Source organism: Hyalella azteca, unplaced genomic scaffold (assembly GCF_000764305.2).
Source record: "Hyalella azteca isolate HAZT.00-mixed unplaced genomic scaffold, Hazt_2.0.2 contig13798, whole genome shotgun sequence".
Taxonomy (NCBI): Eukaryota; Metazoa; Arthropoda; class Malacostraca; order Amphipoda; family Hyalellidae; genus Hyalella; species Hyalella azteca.
Window position 1 is genome coordinate 130,568 of NW_025943705.1, and position 17,527 is coordinate 148,094.

Here is a 17,527-nt window from a genome sequence, read left to right on the forward strand (position 1 = left end):
TAACAACATTCATATCTTTGAACAGAATAATTACTGTGTATCTAAAATGCATTTACACGAAACATATATTCCCTGTGACGATTGAGTATTGGCAACATTCTTATCTTTGAATAGAATAATTACTGTGCATCTATAATGTACAGCGTTGAGAATAGAGTAATAAAAGCAAGTGAATTTGGTGCAACTTATAGGACCTGAGAATTTGGACAAGTTCTTCAGGGCTTATACTTTCAAAATTCGCTAAGTGAGCGTAAGTACTTACGCTCTATTTTCTTGTCTACGATTGGTGGATTTTGCTTGAAAGGCCGTCAATGATTGGCTGATGAACTTACGATCTCTTAACTTTTTTGAAAGTATAGTATAGTATAGTATAGTATAGTATAGTATAGTATAGTATAGTATAGTATAGTATAGTATAGTATAGTATAATATAATATAGAGTATAGTATAGTATAGTATAGTATAGTATAGTATAGTATAGTATAGTATAGTATAGTATAGTATAGTATAGTATAGTATTTTCGGCATTAAAGAGTATAGGCCTGGATAGGCCTGTCGCTGATTCTTGTACTTTTCTTGACTAGACTGGCCTTTTGATCAGATCTTTTCAACGGACGGTAGATTTAAAATAGCTTCTAGATATCAGATGTTCCGTAGGGTACGAGGCATTTTAAGACTAAACATATGCTCATGCATGGCCTTGTCTATAGGCCCAGATCCGGACTGTAGCGCCAGATCCGCTGGTGCGGAGCGCTTGCGTCGCGCTGCCGCATTGGCGGAGCTCAGGGCCAATCAGCGACCTTGTCTCATTCTTAAACGTTTTGTTCAGAACGATAAGAAAGTGAGAGGAATGTACGTCATTCCTCTGTATTTACGTCTTTTTTCATGAGGCATGAGAGGAATGTACGTCATTCCTCTGTATTTACATCACGTTTTGTTCAGAACGTCAAGAAAGTGAGAGGAATGTACGTCATTCCTCTGTATTTACGTCACGTTTTGTTCTGAACGTCAAGAAAATGAGAGGAATGTACGTCATTCCTCTGTATTTACGTCACGTTTTGTTCAGAACGTCAAGAAAGTGAGAGGAATGTAAGTCATTCCTCTGTATTTACGTCCCGTTTTGTTCAGAACGTCAAGAAAGTGAGAGGAATGTGCGTCATCCTCTGTATTTACGTCGCGTTTTGTTCAGAACGTCAAGAAAGTGAGAGGAATGTGCGTCATTCCTCTGTATTTACGTCGCGTTTTATTCAGAACGTCAAGAAAGTGAGAGGAAGTCATTCCTCTGTATTTACGTCCCGTTTTGTTCAGAACGTCAAGAAAGTGAGAGGAATGTACGTCATTCCTCTGTATTTACGTCCCGTTTTGTTCAGAACGTCAAGAAAGTGAGAGGAATGTACGTCATTCCTCTGTATTTACGGCATGTTTTGTGAGGCATGAGAGAAATTTGCGTCATGCCTCTGTATTTACGTCTTTTTTATGAGGAATGAGAGGAATGTACAAGTTAGCCTAAACCTGTTACTGTTATTGTTAACATAAAGCCTGTCATGACCTTTATTCCGCAGCCACAACTTTCCCTACACCTTTTCATGGGTTAAATTAACTTTGCTAACAACATATGCCTAAAAAACTCGTGCGCAGTCAAAATAAATAATTTATTGTCGGCAGTTAACTTAATTGATAAGAGACTTGCTCAATGGAAGTTAATTACTGAACGTAAATTTTTCAATTACGGCCGAATGAAGTGATTTTCTTTGAATAGATTTTGTTTTTCATGGCTTTGCTTCAGCGTTCATTATTGTACATAGTATGTACACCGTGTCTTAGTATCATTGTCTGAAAAATGTATTGGCATTGGTAATCTATTCAAATTTAGAGTACGCGAAAAAATTTTAATATCTGATAATATTTTTACTGATTGTGATGTGGAGAGAAAGCGGAATCCTGATGAGAAGGCTACCAGAATAATCTGTAATATGGCGATATATCAAAATAATCTGTAATCTAACGAAAATCTGTTTAAATTTTCGTTTTTTATTATTTTATCTAGAAATTAACAGATACTTATCTGGACCACAGATTGAATTCTAAAATTGTTTTAAATAATGAACTGAAATAGTAAGGTTTGTTTATAAACGTGTGTCTTTATAGGAATATTTATGTAATAAATACCACAATGTGTCTGCGGTAGCAATGAAAACTTGCTAGTTAAAGAGGGATTCGTTTCTTACCCCATGAAACTCAGTTTTTTTTTTAATTGCAATAAACATTTTTGCACGAATGAAATTGTACGCATGCTTAATTTCTTTCATGCATTTATAACTAATTAAAGATGTTCTATATCAACTAAATGAGTTTATTCTGCGTGCGGTAATTTATTTTTTCTTACGATGAGTGTGAAATTAGTTACGTAAAAATCATCACCGATTTTAAGACCCATTGAAATCCCTATAAAAACATATCCTGCATCGGCTGTTATTCCCACTGCAGAAAGTAGCTCCTACGTTAGGCCGATCAACTTTTCTCAGGATGTCAGACGAATAGACTTGGATAGAAGAAATTTTACGACCGGGCAATTGTTAAACTTTTTGAGCGCTGTTCGGCAATTTGCCTAAATTGGGGCCATCTTCTGAGAAATCCGGTGGCAGCAAAAAAGCCCTAATTACCCTTTGTAAACAAGAGGCTTTATGCTGCTCTTACAATCGCCATGTCTTTTTACAACACTTCTCTTTAACTTCACCTCTTGCTGTTTGTCTGCTACAAATCTTATAATTGATATTTAACACACTTCTACCTGTCCAATCGATCTGAAATTTTGCACACTTGCGTAAAGTCGAAGACAATGCATGGATCAATGGAATGAATAAATAATTTGAAAACTTGAAAAAAGTGTGGTCCTTAAAAGTACTTTTTAAACGCATATTATTTAATTATTTTTATTAATGTTTTTATTTAATTTTGTAATGTGTTTTTCGTCGAACTTACGATGACCTGCATCCAAACTAAACATGTGTGATAATTTACAGTTAAAAATTGACCGGTACGTGTTTTTTTTAAAGAAAAATTGTAAAAAATAGGCCAAGAAACTGTTCTCAGTAATCTGCCCATGTGGAACTCAAAACTGAACTCTAATTGAACAACTGAAAAAATGTTCTAAACTAATGAAGACATGGAAATGATTGATATTTCTTATTCACAATTAAGTTTTGAAGAGGAATTTTGAAATGTCCAAGAGAATTTGGCCTCGTGAACATATTTATACTTTTGCAAAAGGAACAATAATTGCTAGGGTTTGTGATATAGTTTTTCTGGATATGATACCATTAATATTCATTAAAAATATGATTAAAAATTTACAAAATCCCAATTCGACAGCTAGGACAGTCTCCATTGTTCCATCACCCAAGCTAACGCTGTAGTTAACAGGAGTCGGATTATTGGTGTGATAACAATTGTTATCACTCACACATTGAGTGATAACAACAAAAAGGGGTTATGATGCATTTTCGGATCATGTTAATAACTCAAACATCTTGTTTATGGACTTCTAGGTGATGGAACCCTGTAAAGTACAAGTAATAAATTTTTTTTACATGTTTTTATAAAAATTATCAGGTAATGAGGTTGATTATTTAATTAATTAGCTCGCACAATTAGGTAAACTATGACCGAAAGACGCGCAGTGATTGTAATGACATATATGGTAACACGCACGACGATATATGGTAACTTCTTCATTTGCTCATGCATGTCACTAAACATTGAATTTACTGCTGAATTTTACAATTATCTGTGTAGCTGAGGTGTTATTTTCTTTTCCTTATCGAGTTTTAGTCGGAATACATGAACAATGTCAAAATTTAACTTCGTTTGCGTGGATCACTCCATGGAAGGCGTTGAAGTTTCCAAAGATTCTTTAATTTCAACGTCTGCGTTTTCAAATTTTGGATTTAATATTTTCTCAAGAACGATTGCATTATTATATTTAATATATTATATTATATAACAATATAATATAATATAACAATATAATATAATGCGGGCTTGAACTCGCAACTCACTGCTTAATTTTTGCTTAACCGCCCGGCCTCCTTGCCGATTGTGACCAGAAACTGGCGCACAGAGCTGGGATCGAACCCGCGCCTCTCTGCTCCAATCTTGGTACTCTGAACTGCAACCACTGGGCCTCAATAAGAAGGAAATGGCCTCATTAATGTGGCTATCAGAGGCTCCAAGAATTCTCAAGGCTCCTCCATTAAGGCAGCCAAAGACTATAAGATGGTAAAAGGCCACCACAGGGCAAGAGTTCTTTTGTTCTTCTATTTTTTTCAGTGTAAGCGGATCATTGCAGGATACTGACACACAGTTTTGCTTCCATTTTTTCAAATGCATAAAAATGAACAGTGCCAAAAAATAAATGCAAAAAATTGCATTTTAATTCGATAAAAATCATTCATTGCCAAAAAAATTGCATTTTAATTCGGTGAAAATTATCTATTGCCAAAAAATTGTATTTTATTTCGATGAAAATTATTCATGTGTCTTACATTTAATGTGATTTTAGTTCGGTAGTTATAACTTGATGGGAAAGTTTTATGAAAATCTTACAATTTTATCCCGATTATCTGAATTTTTTCGAGCAGTATTTTAAGTCAACGGTGAAAGACATGTAAAAGAGGGAAGAACTGTATTTATAAAAATATACATAAAAATGATTTGAAAATGCCTTTTTGACGAAATGTTTCAAGTATTTTTATTTTAATTTCGTGTCTCACACGAAAAAAAGTTTGTTGAAATTCTTGCAAGTAAATGTTAAGGATAGCCATGGTAATGGTAATTTGTTTCAATTTGATGTTAATGATAGTCGTGACTTTGTAATTAATCAAATTTATTATTAATGATAGCCGTGATCGTGATGAGCATATCCGCTGTACGACACGTGTGCCTGGTAGCCGTGTTTATCTGCCGTGTACTTCACCTTCTGCACACGGCCGTCGGGCAGGTGCACGTAGTAAGACCCTGCAGAAGAAATACGGCAATTAAAGTACGTCCACGCGGAGAGATTGCTATCCTGGGTCAGATATACGGTTAGTAGAGTACATCCATATGGACGGATTACTATAATGAGTCAAAAATACGGTTATTGTAGGGCACGTCCACATGTATCCAGAATACTATCCTGAGTCAGTAATAAGGTTTGTAGAGTACGTCCACATGGACGGAATGCTTTCCTGAGTCAGAAATACGTATAGTAAATTACGTCCACATGGACAGAATACTATCCTGAGTCAAAAATACGGCAATTAATGTGCATCCACATGGAGGGAATGCTATCCTGAGTTGGTAATACGGTCAGTAAAGTACGTCCACTTGAGCCAGGACTTCGGCCAGGTGGACTAGCTATGGCAATGGACTCGATCTTAAATACGGTCATCAAACACGTCCACATTAACCTCAGTGTCATTTGATGCGTTATCTGGTATTCTGTTGCAAGCGTCATCGTTGAAAACAAATATTTTACAAATCCAGACCTTCGCTATTAGTAAGTCTTGCCCATACATGTAATTAGAGCAGGCATTGCCCATAGTCAGCCTTACTCTCAGAGAAGACTTACCCTATGACCTACTTTATTCCAATATTGTAGAGTACTACCCTTAGTCACACTCACCCTTATTATGCATCACTCTTAGTGTGCCTCACCCTTAGTGTGCCTCATCCTTAGTGTGCCTCACCCTTAGTGTGCCTTACCCTTAGTGTGATGTCCATCCCTGTGCTCCTCATGGCCAAAGTCCAGCCCTTTGTATTGGTCGACGACGCCATACTTGAAGTTGTAGTGCGCCGGCTTCTGCGAGTGTATGGGGGAAGATATTGCTAATTATTACAGGTGCGATCAAAATTTATTATTTATATCTGCAGTTGATAATGTAAAATAATTGCAATTTTTTTTAATTTTCTGGAATTGTATTTTTATTCCGGGAATAAATGAGGTATGGGTTTTATGAAAAGTAAATTTTCTAGATGTTCTAGGAATCAATTAGTTATATATGACACCTATTTTACCAGGCCTACGTATACAACAAGTGTAATAAACGCACTCAATTTACAATAAAATAGGTTTCACTGTACACATGGGTGGTGTACACTATAGAAGCACTGTCTGTGTTGTACACTACCTATTAAAAATCTTGGATTTAGACGAGTGGTCGCCATCTCTAGACCATCTCTAAAAGTGGTCGCCATCTCTAAAAGATTGATTAAATAGATAAAACTATTTAATCAATCTTTTGATCAATCTCCACACGAATAATTTGTTTCTGATACACAAAATTGGGTGCCTTATGCAAGGTTATTATGATATTGCTGATACACAAAATTGGGTGCCTTATGCAAGGTTATTATGATATTTCTGATACACAAAAAATTCTTATTTTTTTAGAATTACTGGACATTTCATTTAACATTTCATAATTTTGTGTAAAAAGATGGGTAAATTTTTATGTTTTTGTAGGGTGAATGGTTAATTTCTAAATCTTGTGTAAGGTGATCCGTAAATTATTGTATTTTTGTAGGGTGACTGGTAAAATCCTGTAGTTTGTGTAAGGTGAAGGGTATAAATTCTTATGTTTTTGCAGGGTAACTGATGAAATCCTATAGTTTGTGTAAGGTGATGGGTAAATTCTTATGTTTTTGCAGGGTAACTGGTGAAATCCTATAGTTTGTGTAAGGTGATGGGTAAATTCAGTCACAAAGACTCACATGGAAATCGTGGTGTCCATAATCAGCCCACGACGAGGCTAGCAGAGCCATTACAGCGGCGGCCAGCAGGTAAATCTGTTCAAAATACTTTTTCTAAATTCTTATATAATTTTGTGACCTGATAGCCGTGTTTACATTCATTAATTGAGACAATATGAAGGTGTAAAGATGAGCTGACAGGACGGTAGTTATTTATAATTTAGAAATTGTGGATGATAGCGAATGATCCTAACAGGGAGACATAACATTTCTCAAGGTAGCCCTTATAAACAACTCAATTTATGATCATAAATCATTTGATCACCATTAAAAACATGACACAAATGCTCACCATTACCGACATGAGTCATTTGATCACCATTATAACATGACTCACCTTGTAAATCATCGTAACTGATTTTTAATTCCGGAAGATCGTCTCTCAAAGAAATGAAATGGAATCGTCTGTACTGCTGAAAATATATTAATTTTTGTTATTGACCAAACCAATTTGAAAGTTTATTGCATTAAACTTATTGCTTTTATTTATTCTGGAAAGGAGAAATGATATCACATCCGGGAAAATTTTGGCCACACTGAATTCTCTAAACGATTGGACAGTAAAAATTACATAGTAAATTGGTTTATATAATAAATATCTAATCTTTGAACCTACAGCGCTATATATTATTTACAATTGAAAGAAAATAATTGTCTCAGAAAAATTGATAAAAATTAATTTATTTTAAGGTAAGATTTGAGACTCGAGTCGGCAAGGCTAAATCTTAAATGAACTCTGCAGAAAATCTCAGTACTAATAGTCACGACTTCTATGTTCGGTCAATACGCGCAAAATAATCACATAACTGTTCAAAATAACACGAATTAACGCAAACAAACAAACTATGAATTGTTAGTAAGTGAATTATCTGAATTTTCGAATAGAAATATAAAATGTTAATTTATCTAGGGGTGTGGTCACTCTAGTAGCTGTGAGGTTTTCGACGGCGGTGGGAGTAGAATGGCCTCTAGAGCCTACAGCACCTATGCTTTTATAGAGTGATACGTTTTCTCAAACTTTTCACGACTTATTCTTCTCTAAATAGAGCGTAAGTGTTTCACATCTGCAGGAGTCGTAAAATACATATCAAGACTTGGTTGTAAAAAGCGTTATGACATCTTTAAGCTCACGCCGTCCGTTCCGCTTACGAAAAATGACGACTGACTGAACACTGAACAGACTATATAGTCTGTACTGACTGTATACTGACTATATTAATGTACAGACCATATTATATAGGCAAACGATGACCGACTGTACAAACTGACTATATAGGCGAATGACAACTTATTTATAAATTAACAAAACAGTCGAAATGAAGGTTGACTAAACAGATGACTCACAAGTGACTGTACAGACTGACTGTAAAGATCATTGACTGTACAGCTAACCGATAGTTCTTTCATATCGATCAGAATAATGATTAGGTAGTGAAAATAAAACCTATAAACTGTCAGGGGTTATATATATAGAACAAACGATATGCAGCTCTATGATTAAATATTAATCAGGGCCTATACTTTCAAAATTCGCTAAGTGAACGTAAGTACTAACGCTCTTTTTTCTTGCCTGTGATTGGTGGATTTTGCTCGAAAGTCCGTCAATGATTGGCTGATGAACTTACGATCTCTTAACTTTTTTTGAAAGTATGGACACAGCAGGTATCCTTCAAACAGCATCACAGAAAATCGAGGTTTGCATGGCAGTTTGAAAGGGAATTTGAATAGAACACAATCAAAGATTGTTATCTTAAGATAACCGAACCATTTTCTTCAGTCCATCTGTCTCGCAATATCGTACGACGGATTGCAAGTCCGGCAGAATAGTTCTTTACGTGAATCCGGAGTAAAAAAATATTCCAATTCATATTTCGACATCGGTCAATTGATGAAACAACAGAGATTTCATGGAATTTGTATTGAATTGTTTTAAAAGTTTAATGCACATTCATATTTTCAAGGCAAGTAGTTCATTTATCATTTATGCAACTATGTAATTCATTGGTGAGTAAAAAGACTTGTTAATATTCATTAGTCGCTTTATTGTACGGAAAAGAGAGCTCGTGATATTTTCATGATGATCACAGGTTTATTGTTTGTTAATAACATCAAGATTTCTAAATTATTATCACTATAAACGGTAAATTAGACGAGATCAGTGCTAATTGGTATCCTGCTTGTCTATTAATTTTGAATTTCTAATTAATCCAAAGCTTCATTCGGCCACGATTCAATATATGCCGGAAGAATTTTTTTTAAAGACACAATTATCTTTTTTCTGCAAATAAACAATCGAAATATATTTTTTAATACAAAAATATCATGAGACCATGTAGCAAATTGTGACGCACGGTTTATCATGACACTTTACGCAGGGTCTGAATATCCTACATGGATATGGATGTCCTCCGTTGTGTCTTTCAGTGTCCATTGAGATGTCCACCAGGATTTCTTCATGATTTTCAAGTGGAATTCAAATTAAAATAATGTCCTTAATCCTTGATGCTTATCCTTTGTGCTCCGTCACTGTGTTTTTACGAAGGTCCCCATTGTGACATCCTGTTTTGTTTATTATTTAACTTGTCTATCGCCCATACCCCCTATATGATGCCCCCCCCGCCATGTTGCCGCCATTGAGAGGTTCCCTCATCTGCCCTTAATAACCCCCGCCATGGTGCCCCCCGTACCCCCCATGTGAGGGGTAGTGCGCGTGCCCCTCGTAGGATACGATGGGGCGGTAGCCGTGCTCGTCAGCGATGTACTCCACCTTCTGTAGCCGCCCGTCAGGCAGGTTCACGTAGTATGAACCTGGGGCGAAAATATACCTTGTTGAAGTATTAATTTAATGTTAATTAAGTATATTATTAAAAATTTAGTGGAAGATAGGTGTTATTGACTAGACAATAAAATATTTATTTGATGGCGAACCTGGGGGCAAAAATATGCTATCTTAAAGTAATATTAAATATAAGTATGAAGTATTATTAAGTAAAGTGTATTAATGAAGTATATTATTAAAAATTTAGTGGATGATAAGTGTTATTGACGAGACAATAAAATATTTATTTGATGGCGAACCTGGGGGCAAAAATATGCTATCTTAAAGTATTTTTAAATATAAGTATGAAGTATTATTAAGTGAAGTGTATTAATGAAGTATATTATTAAAAATTTGGTGGATGATAAGTGTTATTGACTAGACAATAAAATATTTATTTGATTGATGAACCTGCGGGCGAAAATATGCGTTGTTGAAGTATTAATTTAATGTTAATTGAGTATATTATTAAAAATTTAGTGTAGGATGTTGAAGTATTATTAAGTGAAGTGTATTATTGAAGTATATTATTAAAAATTTAGTGTAAGATGGGTGTTATTGACTAGACAATAAAATATTTATTTGATTGACGAACCTGGGGGCGAAAATATACGTTGTTGTAGTATTATTAACTATAATAATGAAGAATATTGTTAAAAAATAATGTTAGGTGGGTACTATTGAATAGACAACAATTTATTTATTTTTTGTTACAGTATTATCAAGTTACGTGTATAATAAGTATTTCATTAAAAATTTAGTGTTAGGTAGGTGCTATCGAATCGACAATAAATAATTAATTGATTGATGGTTTACATCTTTTATCTTGATTAGTGCAAACATTCCGTGTTAAATTTATTTTTGCACTTCCTGTTTTTACTTAGGGTTGAGGCCTAAATTTTACAGGGTTTCTTTGATTTCTAATAATTTCAATATATTTTTAATTAAACATAAAATGTATAAAATATTCATGCCTAGGTTACAAGGGAAACAAATTTGGAAACTATGCAAGATAATCGCTACATTAAGTGTTGATCTCGAAAACAATAATAAATAATCAATAGTTGCAGGGTGACACTCACCCCTGGTGGTGTACCCCTCCCCCCACACTCACCCCTGGTGGTGTACCCCTCCCCCCACACTCACCCCTGGTGGTGTACCCCTACCCCCCACACTCAGCCCTGGTGGTGTAGCCCTCCCCCCACACTCACCCCTGGTGGTGTACCCCTCCCTCTCCTCCTGGTGCCCAAAGTTCGCCCCGTGGTGGGGGTCATGGACCCCATACTGGAACCCGTAGTGGGCGGGGCCCTGGGGGTAATTAAATAAAAAAAAATATAACTCAGTACTCACTGCAGTGAGTGACAGAGAGCTCATTTTCTCGTCGACGAAAACTTGAGGTCACGGACGGACGGACAGACAGACAGATGGACAGACAGACATGGCGAGCACAATAGTGCATTTTTCCATAAATGAGAAAATGCGCAAAAAAGCAATTAAAATTGAAATAATACTGTTATAATTAATCAATTAAGACGTTAGCATTAGTGAAAATCCTGGCAATTGATAGCGATAGGGATGGCAGAAAATGAAGCGGTTTGCGACCGTTAAAAACAATAAAATTTAGAGTAGAGTTAAAATATTGAGTCAAAGTGAAAGTTGAAATTATTAAATATCGAATTTATGACATACCCTTCCAGGTAGTGTTCAGGAAAAAACTTATTAAAGCGACCCTATTGCATGATTCGTTTTAGTAATTTACTTTATAATTTTATTAAAATAAACATTTCTCACGTAATATTCTTGACGGTAGCCATGATGACCTCCATATCCACCATGTCCACCAAGATGGCCACCACCAAATCCACCATGTCCACCATAGTCACCAGGTGTAGGTGCCGCTAGGGTGGCCACCATGAAGATGGACAGCAGGATCAGGCATGCCTGGTTGGCATATTAAAATTTGTAATAAGGCAATAAACAATATATTTTTAATAATATCTATTGATAATATATTGATTGATTTAATATATATTGATTTATTAATATATAATATATTAATATATATATTTTTTATGCATTTGTAGGTATATTAAAATTTGTAATAAGGTGTGCAATATCTGTAAACAATATATTTTTAATAATATATATTGATAATATATTGATTGATATAATACATATTGATTTAATAATATGTATATAATACATATTAATATATATAATATGTTTTTTTAAGCATTTGTAACGTTACATTGAAAACTCACTCCATTATTATACCCATTTTCGAACTGCATAGGTATGACTGTACCTGTTGTCGGCACGATTATTTCGTTGTTAAATTAACTATGCAGTCTGACAACGGTTAGACTATGAGTAGACTTAATTAAGACGCCTAATTAATTAATGAATTATTAGACGCCTTAATTAAGTGTCTGGTAGTGCTGGTGATCAGGATACATGACAACATGTATCCTGCAGTATGTGTACTCATAGCAATGCGCGTGGCTTTTATGTAATTTATTATTGGTTACTTAAGGATTATCCTTACAATTATCCTCAAGGATAATTGGATTATGGATTATCCTTAAGGATTAAATCTGTAAAGTTTGTGATAATTCAAGTCGATGCGCGTTGACTTCAGTATATATCAGGTACACGGTTGTGAACGATAACTAGTACAAATACTTACTGACCGTACGTTTTAAAATCTCAAAGTATGACTGTGAAAAATGTTCGGGAATAATATCATGGGATTCATTTTTCGAAAAACTAGTGGGTTGACTCGGGAGACTTGTTGCCGGAGATATTCATATTATTTCTACAATAGTTTTTCCAAAAACCGTCACTACGAATACATCGTCCAGAATTTATTGATCAATTAATAATTAAGCAACTAAAAAACGATATTTTTAAACTAATTCGTTTCAGCCAACATTTATCATAGAACTCCCATTTAGCTTCCGGTTGGAAACCCAAGTAAATTTCGATTTACCGCATAAAACGAATCATATATAACGCACCAAATTAAAAATTTAATTTAGATTTCTTGCATTCCCCCATTCCACTCCTTGTCTTTAGTACACAAGAAAAAACTTTGACAAAATGAATAAAAATCTAGAATAGCTTTTTAAGTGTGAAGCTGGAAATGATTTTTTTTATGGTAACGGTTTCCTCTAAGCCTTATTCCGGTTGCGGTTGACTGCCCTTGAAAAATTCATCCAAATAAATACCCATTCACTGTGAGTAAAAATCATGAGCCTTTTTACAGGTGCCCAGAAACCAATGACCGATTATCAATGAATGATACAAATTTTCAAACTTTATCTATCGTACACATTCTATTACTACACGTGAAAGCAGTAGATATTTCGTAACGATTCTTTACGAGCAGTAAAGATCGCAGTAAACTCGTTGCGGTCACGGCACTTGGGAAGAAATTGGGCCATTGCGTCGACGTCCAACCTCGCTCACGTGTTTGCTGCAATATCACTTATCTTCATGTTTCCAAGTTATTAATTCTTCTTACTGAAGGAAATGATATATATGCTGCAACTTGCAACAACTCTCAATACGCCGGCTTCAACTTGTGATAATTGCATAACTTGAATTAAGATCTCCTTGCGATCTGAATGGTATTTTTAGCGTCTTAGTGCCAATTTTTGTTTCCTGATTAGTTTTATACTGCTATTTGAGATTATTTATTTAATTTATTAATTATGTTTTCTAAAGTTTAATGATATTCTATCATATATGGTAACTTGTAACTTAAAGCGCCACATTAACATCATTTATATGATTTATTTGATGCGGTTCCAGCAATATCTTCGTAAAAACATGAATAAAAATTTGCTTGCGATTTCCTCTTTAACTTATTTATTATGACGCGAAATCACTAAATAAATCTTTTGTTCGGATCACCACTAATACCAAGTCACAATACTCGAAACGATTCTACGTTAAAAACGATCGGAAACTTGATTCCTAAGAATTTCATAATTATGTAAATGTCATAAAAAACATGGAAGAAAGTTGAAAATTTTGTTCATCTGACGGTTTAAACTCGCATTCATTTCATTTAAACATCAAGTGAAAAAAATTTTGCCATACATTTTTATTTCTTAAGAAGTTTTCACCGAATGTCGGCACATATTTGTTCAAGAATGAAATGCATGCACTGCGACATGCTCGGCCTATTTCCTTGATTATTTCATTAGAAGCAAGAGAGGAAATGAACCGCCATGCGTTCCTTAAGAGTCATGTTAGAGTGGCAGCAGAACGGGGCAAGTAGAGCGAGACGCCGCCTCTAACACGGCCCTGAACGGCCTTAACGCTCCCTTGACGACCTGACTTGCGTTACTGTGTAACGTTGTTGTGACGTTACAATCCATGAACTGTGATATACGTTATGATCAAGGAGAGGGAAAATACGGCAGTGAAACCTAGGCTTTACAATTCGCGAAATACAGATTATGTGTGGTGTAACTTTACAGTACGGTTAGAAGCCGTAAATGACCCAAAACTTAACGATAATCTCATCTAAAGCAGAGAAGTCCTTCTTCTTTCATTCAACTCGTTCATTATTTATGAAGTAATTTATCTCGGCACGGCATTACATGCGTTGTCTGGGATCAAAGGAGGTAAAGTTTCTTGTATATCTCGAGAAAGAAATTCTATAGAGTCTCGCAATAAGACGGGTTTACGATGATACGTTCCCTGAGTTTGTTCCTGATAAAGCTGAACAAATTGGTTGAACCCAGTGTACATTCACACAAATTGGAGAAATTAAGAACCAACGAAATTTTAATTCATAATTCTACATTTATGTGAAATTATTTCCATGGCGAGTTAAAAATAACATTATACATCAGTTTTGAAAATAATTACCATACAACTAATTATATTATTCGTCATTAAAATACAATACAATTCATTTGAAATCATTTGAAAATTAAAATACCAATTTTTCGGGAACCTGTTTTTGAATACCTGTAGTGTAGGTGGAATAATTTTATTCACATCTTAATTAGTAAACACGATTATTTCATGCACTATACTCACTATGCCAGGAACGTTGCAGAAGCTCATGGTTTTCATCCTTCAAGCTTTCGATGAATCAGAATCGAAAAAAACAGTCACTGATCTGAAATTTATTTTTGTTCGGTGTTTAAAATATCGCGAATATCTAGGTGAGAAGATTGCAATACGTTCTGGAGCCTGGAGCACTTTTCGGCCAGTTCAAGTCTCGTTTTCATGAAACTGAAGAACGTTGAAGTTGATATCTAGTTTCAGTTTCAAGAGACTGGTCAAATTTGAAGTCGATTTCTAGGTTCGTTTTTAGGAGATTAACGTGCCTTCAAGTCGATTTCAGGTTTCGTTTCGAGCGTAAATTTTCGGTGCGACCCTATCGATGTCGTTGCCCTACAAGAGATGAGCGTGTCCTAGCCACGGCAGTTTATATAGTCACCTTGCAGGATCTGTCGTATCCTACGCAATGCCGTGCGTGTGGAGATGGCCGCACTTACGAGGTTGGATGAAGCATCACGCACAGGCAATGTGCATCTCACTCACGCATGCGTGGAACATCATTGCCATATCTCAAGCATGAATAAGGTACCTTCACGCATGGATTACTTAATTCTTGCATCATACATGGAGCCACAGATCAATCTTGATGAACACCATGCACGTTATCTCATGCACGTTATCTGTTCAATGTCACAGCGCAGCGTCGGTGGCAAGGAAAGAAGAATTGCTCTTTATTTATATTCGTGAAAATTACCGAAGTTTTCATCAGTATGTCATAAAGATGATGTTATCATTCCTGTTAATTAATGAGATGATCATTGCATCATAAGAATGGAGAACAATAGATAATAATCATTGATCAGGCGTAACTGCTGAAAAGCAGCACAAGCGACAAGATACGTTTTGATCGGATTAGGCAACTTCGAACAGTGGAAATTAGCCCCAAATATATGACCGAAAGTCCTGTCATAAGTAAAATTGAGAGTTATTCCTAATTTTTTTGTGGGCATTGGAAGACTGACAACAGTGGATTGAATGAAACGGTTTGTAAAATATATTGTGGATTAAATTACACTTTTCCCATTAGGAATGTACTAAATGCAATGTTTACAACACGGTCTTGTTATATAGGGCTGTTTTAGGTAGCGTGGACTAGAATAAATAGTTTCCAATGAAGCCAGGTTAGATTAAACTATTTTAAGTAGCGTGGACATGAGTATATAGTTTCAAATAATCACTAGTTAATTTAATTTATTTTAAGTAGCGTGGGCTCGAATACGTTGATTCAAGTACTGATAGATTATATCTGACTGTTCTATGTAGCGAAGACTAAACTTTATTATTTTCAATGTTGCCACAGATTGGTCAGTTTCAAGTAGCATGGCCAAGAATGCATTATTCTCATTACGGTTATATTGCATGGTTTACATCTCGGCGAGAATCAAATTAGACTGCTAGCATTGTGGGTGTGAGGCCGTATTGAAGCGAAAACAATACAAATCAAAGTCCCATTTATTAGAGGTGAACTGTTCACTTTGTAATAATATTGAATTTAGTCTGATAAATTAAGTGAATTTAAATTAGCAGTTCAATAATACATATTTGTCTGCATTTGAAATCTAATCGACTTCTATATAATTCATTTATTGATGAAATAAACAGGGAGCGATCGAAGATGGTTAACTTCCTCACGTTGAAGGCACGCGTCAAGTTACGTTAAACCTCAAATTTAATCAATGAACGACGTAAGAGATCACATATTATTATTATAGTAAAAAGCTATTATCATGGCGTTGAGCAATATTGAGCTAACGTTTAGGAATTCGGAACATAATTTTCGGTTTTCTTTGCGGGGAAAATTCAGGTTTTGCAGTTCTTTGGTGAAACTCTTTTGCTTTCTGAATCGCGAGTGTGGATGTGTTGTTTTCTCACTTGCTGTTAATATTGAGATGAATTAGTATTTAAAAAATCAAACGAAAAAATAACAATTGTTGTCATAAATAAAATAACAATAGTCGTGTCGTAAATTGTATCGGAAAAAGTTTCCACGATGACTCCTAAGAATGAGGTGATTTTGAGATGTGAAAAATAAGAAACTAATTTTTAGTGCTCTAATGGCGTTATTAAACTTATTTGCGATGATCCTTCGTTAATGTAATAGTATTTTAGTATTCACTGCGCTGTGACGTCGTCGTGACGTGAGCTACTGAACGTGTCACGGCCTTCACGCTTCGCTGACATCGCATGACGCCGTCCAGTCGTCACACGCTGTCGCTATACACGCACCACTTAAGCTTACACTGCGAAGTGCTGAATCTAAAATGTATTGATAGTCATCTTTTATACCAATATAAACGTAATGTTATCATTAATTACTGTACAAACTATAAAAATAAAAATGATGCTGAGAAATTTTGGTAGTTAAATTGCGAGTTTCAAAACGTGGACGTAGAATTCTGCATGACAGAATTCTCAGTCAAAAACCGCAATAGAAGCAACCATGAAAAGCAGTCGTATAAGTTAACGCCATCTCTCGCACATGTACGAGACGCACATGTACGAGACGCACATGCACGAGACGCACATGCACGAAACGCACATGTACGAGACGGGCATGTACGAGACGCACATGTACGAGACGCACATGCACGAAACGCACATGTACGAGACGCGCGTGTATGAGACGCGCGTGTGCGAGACGCACATGTACGAGACGCACATGTACGAGACGCGCGTGTACGAGACGCGCATGTATGAGACGCACATGTACGAGACGCCCATGTACGAGACGCCCATGTACGAGACGCCCATGTACGAGACGCACATGTACGAGACGCACATGTACGAGACGCACATGTACGAGACGCACATGTACGAGACGCACATGTACGAGAC

The 17,527-nt window shown here is 35.6% G+C and overlaps 2 protein-coding genes across 2 annotated transcripts; both read right to left on the reverse strand.

The window, feature by feature from the left end:
* Positions 1 to 4,734: 4,734 nt before the first annotated feature.
* Positions 4,735 to 7,220, reverse strand: LOC108674119 (adult-specific cuticular protein ACP-20-like). Its single transcript, XM_018162026.2, has 4 exons — positions 7,130 to 7,220; positions 6,754 to 6,828; positions 5,746 to 5,842; positions 4,735 to 5,016 (listed from the first exon to the last, which is right to left on the reverse strand). Exons 1-4 carry the CDS (start codon positions 7,139 to 7,141, stop codon positions 4,892 to 4,894), a joined length of 309 nt encoding a protein of 102 aa, XP_018017515.1. The 5' UTR covers positions 7,142 to 7,220; the 3' UTR covers positions 4,735 to 4,891.
* A 2,228-nt stretch (positions 7,221 to 9,448) lies between these two features.
* Positions 9,449 to 15,020, reverse strand: LOC108674108 (adult-specific cuticular protein ACP-20). The gene is made up of 4 exons (XM_018162012.2): positions 14,666 to 15,020; positions 11,402 to 11,551; positions 10,822 to 10,918; positions 9,449 to 9,600 (listed from the first exon to the last, which is right to left on the reverse strand). Exons 1-4 carry the CDS (start codon positions 14,699 to 14,701, stop codon positions 9,449 to 9,451), a joined length of 435 nt encoding a protein of 144 aa, XP_018017501.1. The 5' UTR covers positions 14,702 to 15,020.
* Between the last annotated feature and the right edge of the window lie 2,507 nt (positions 15,021 to 17,527).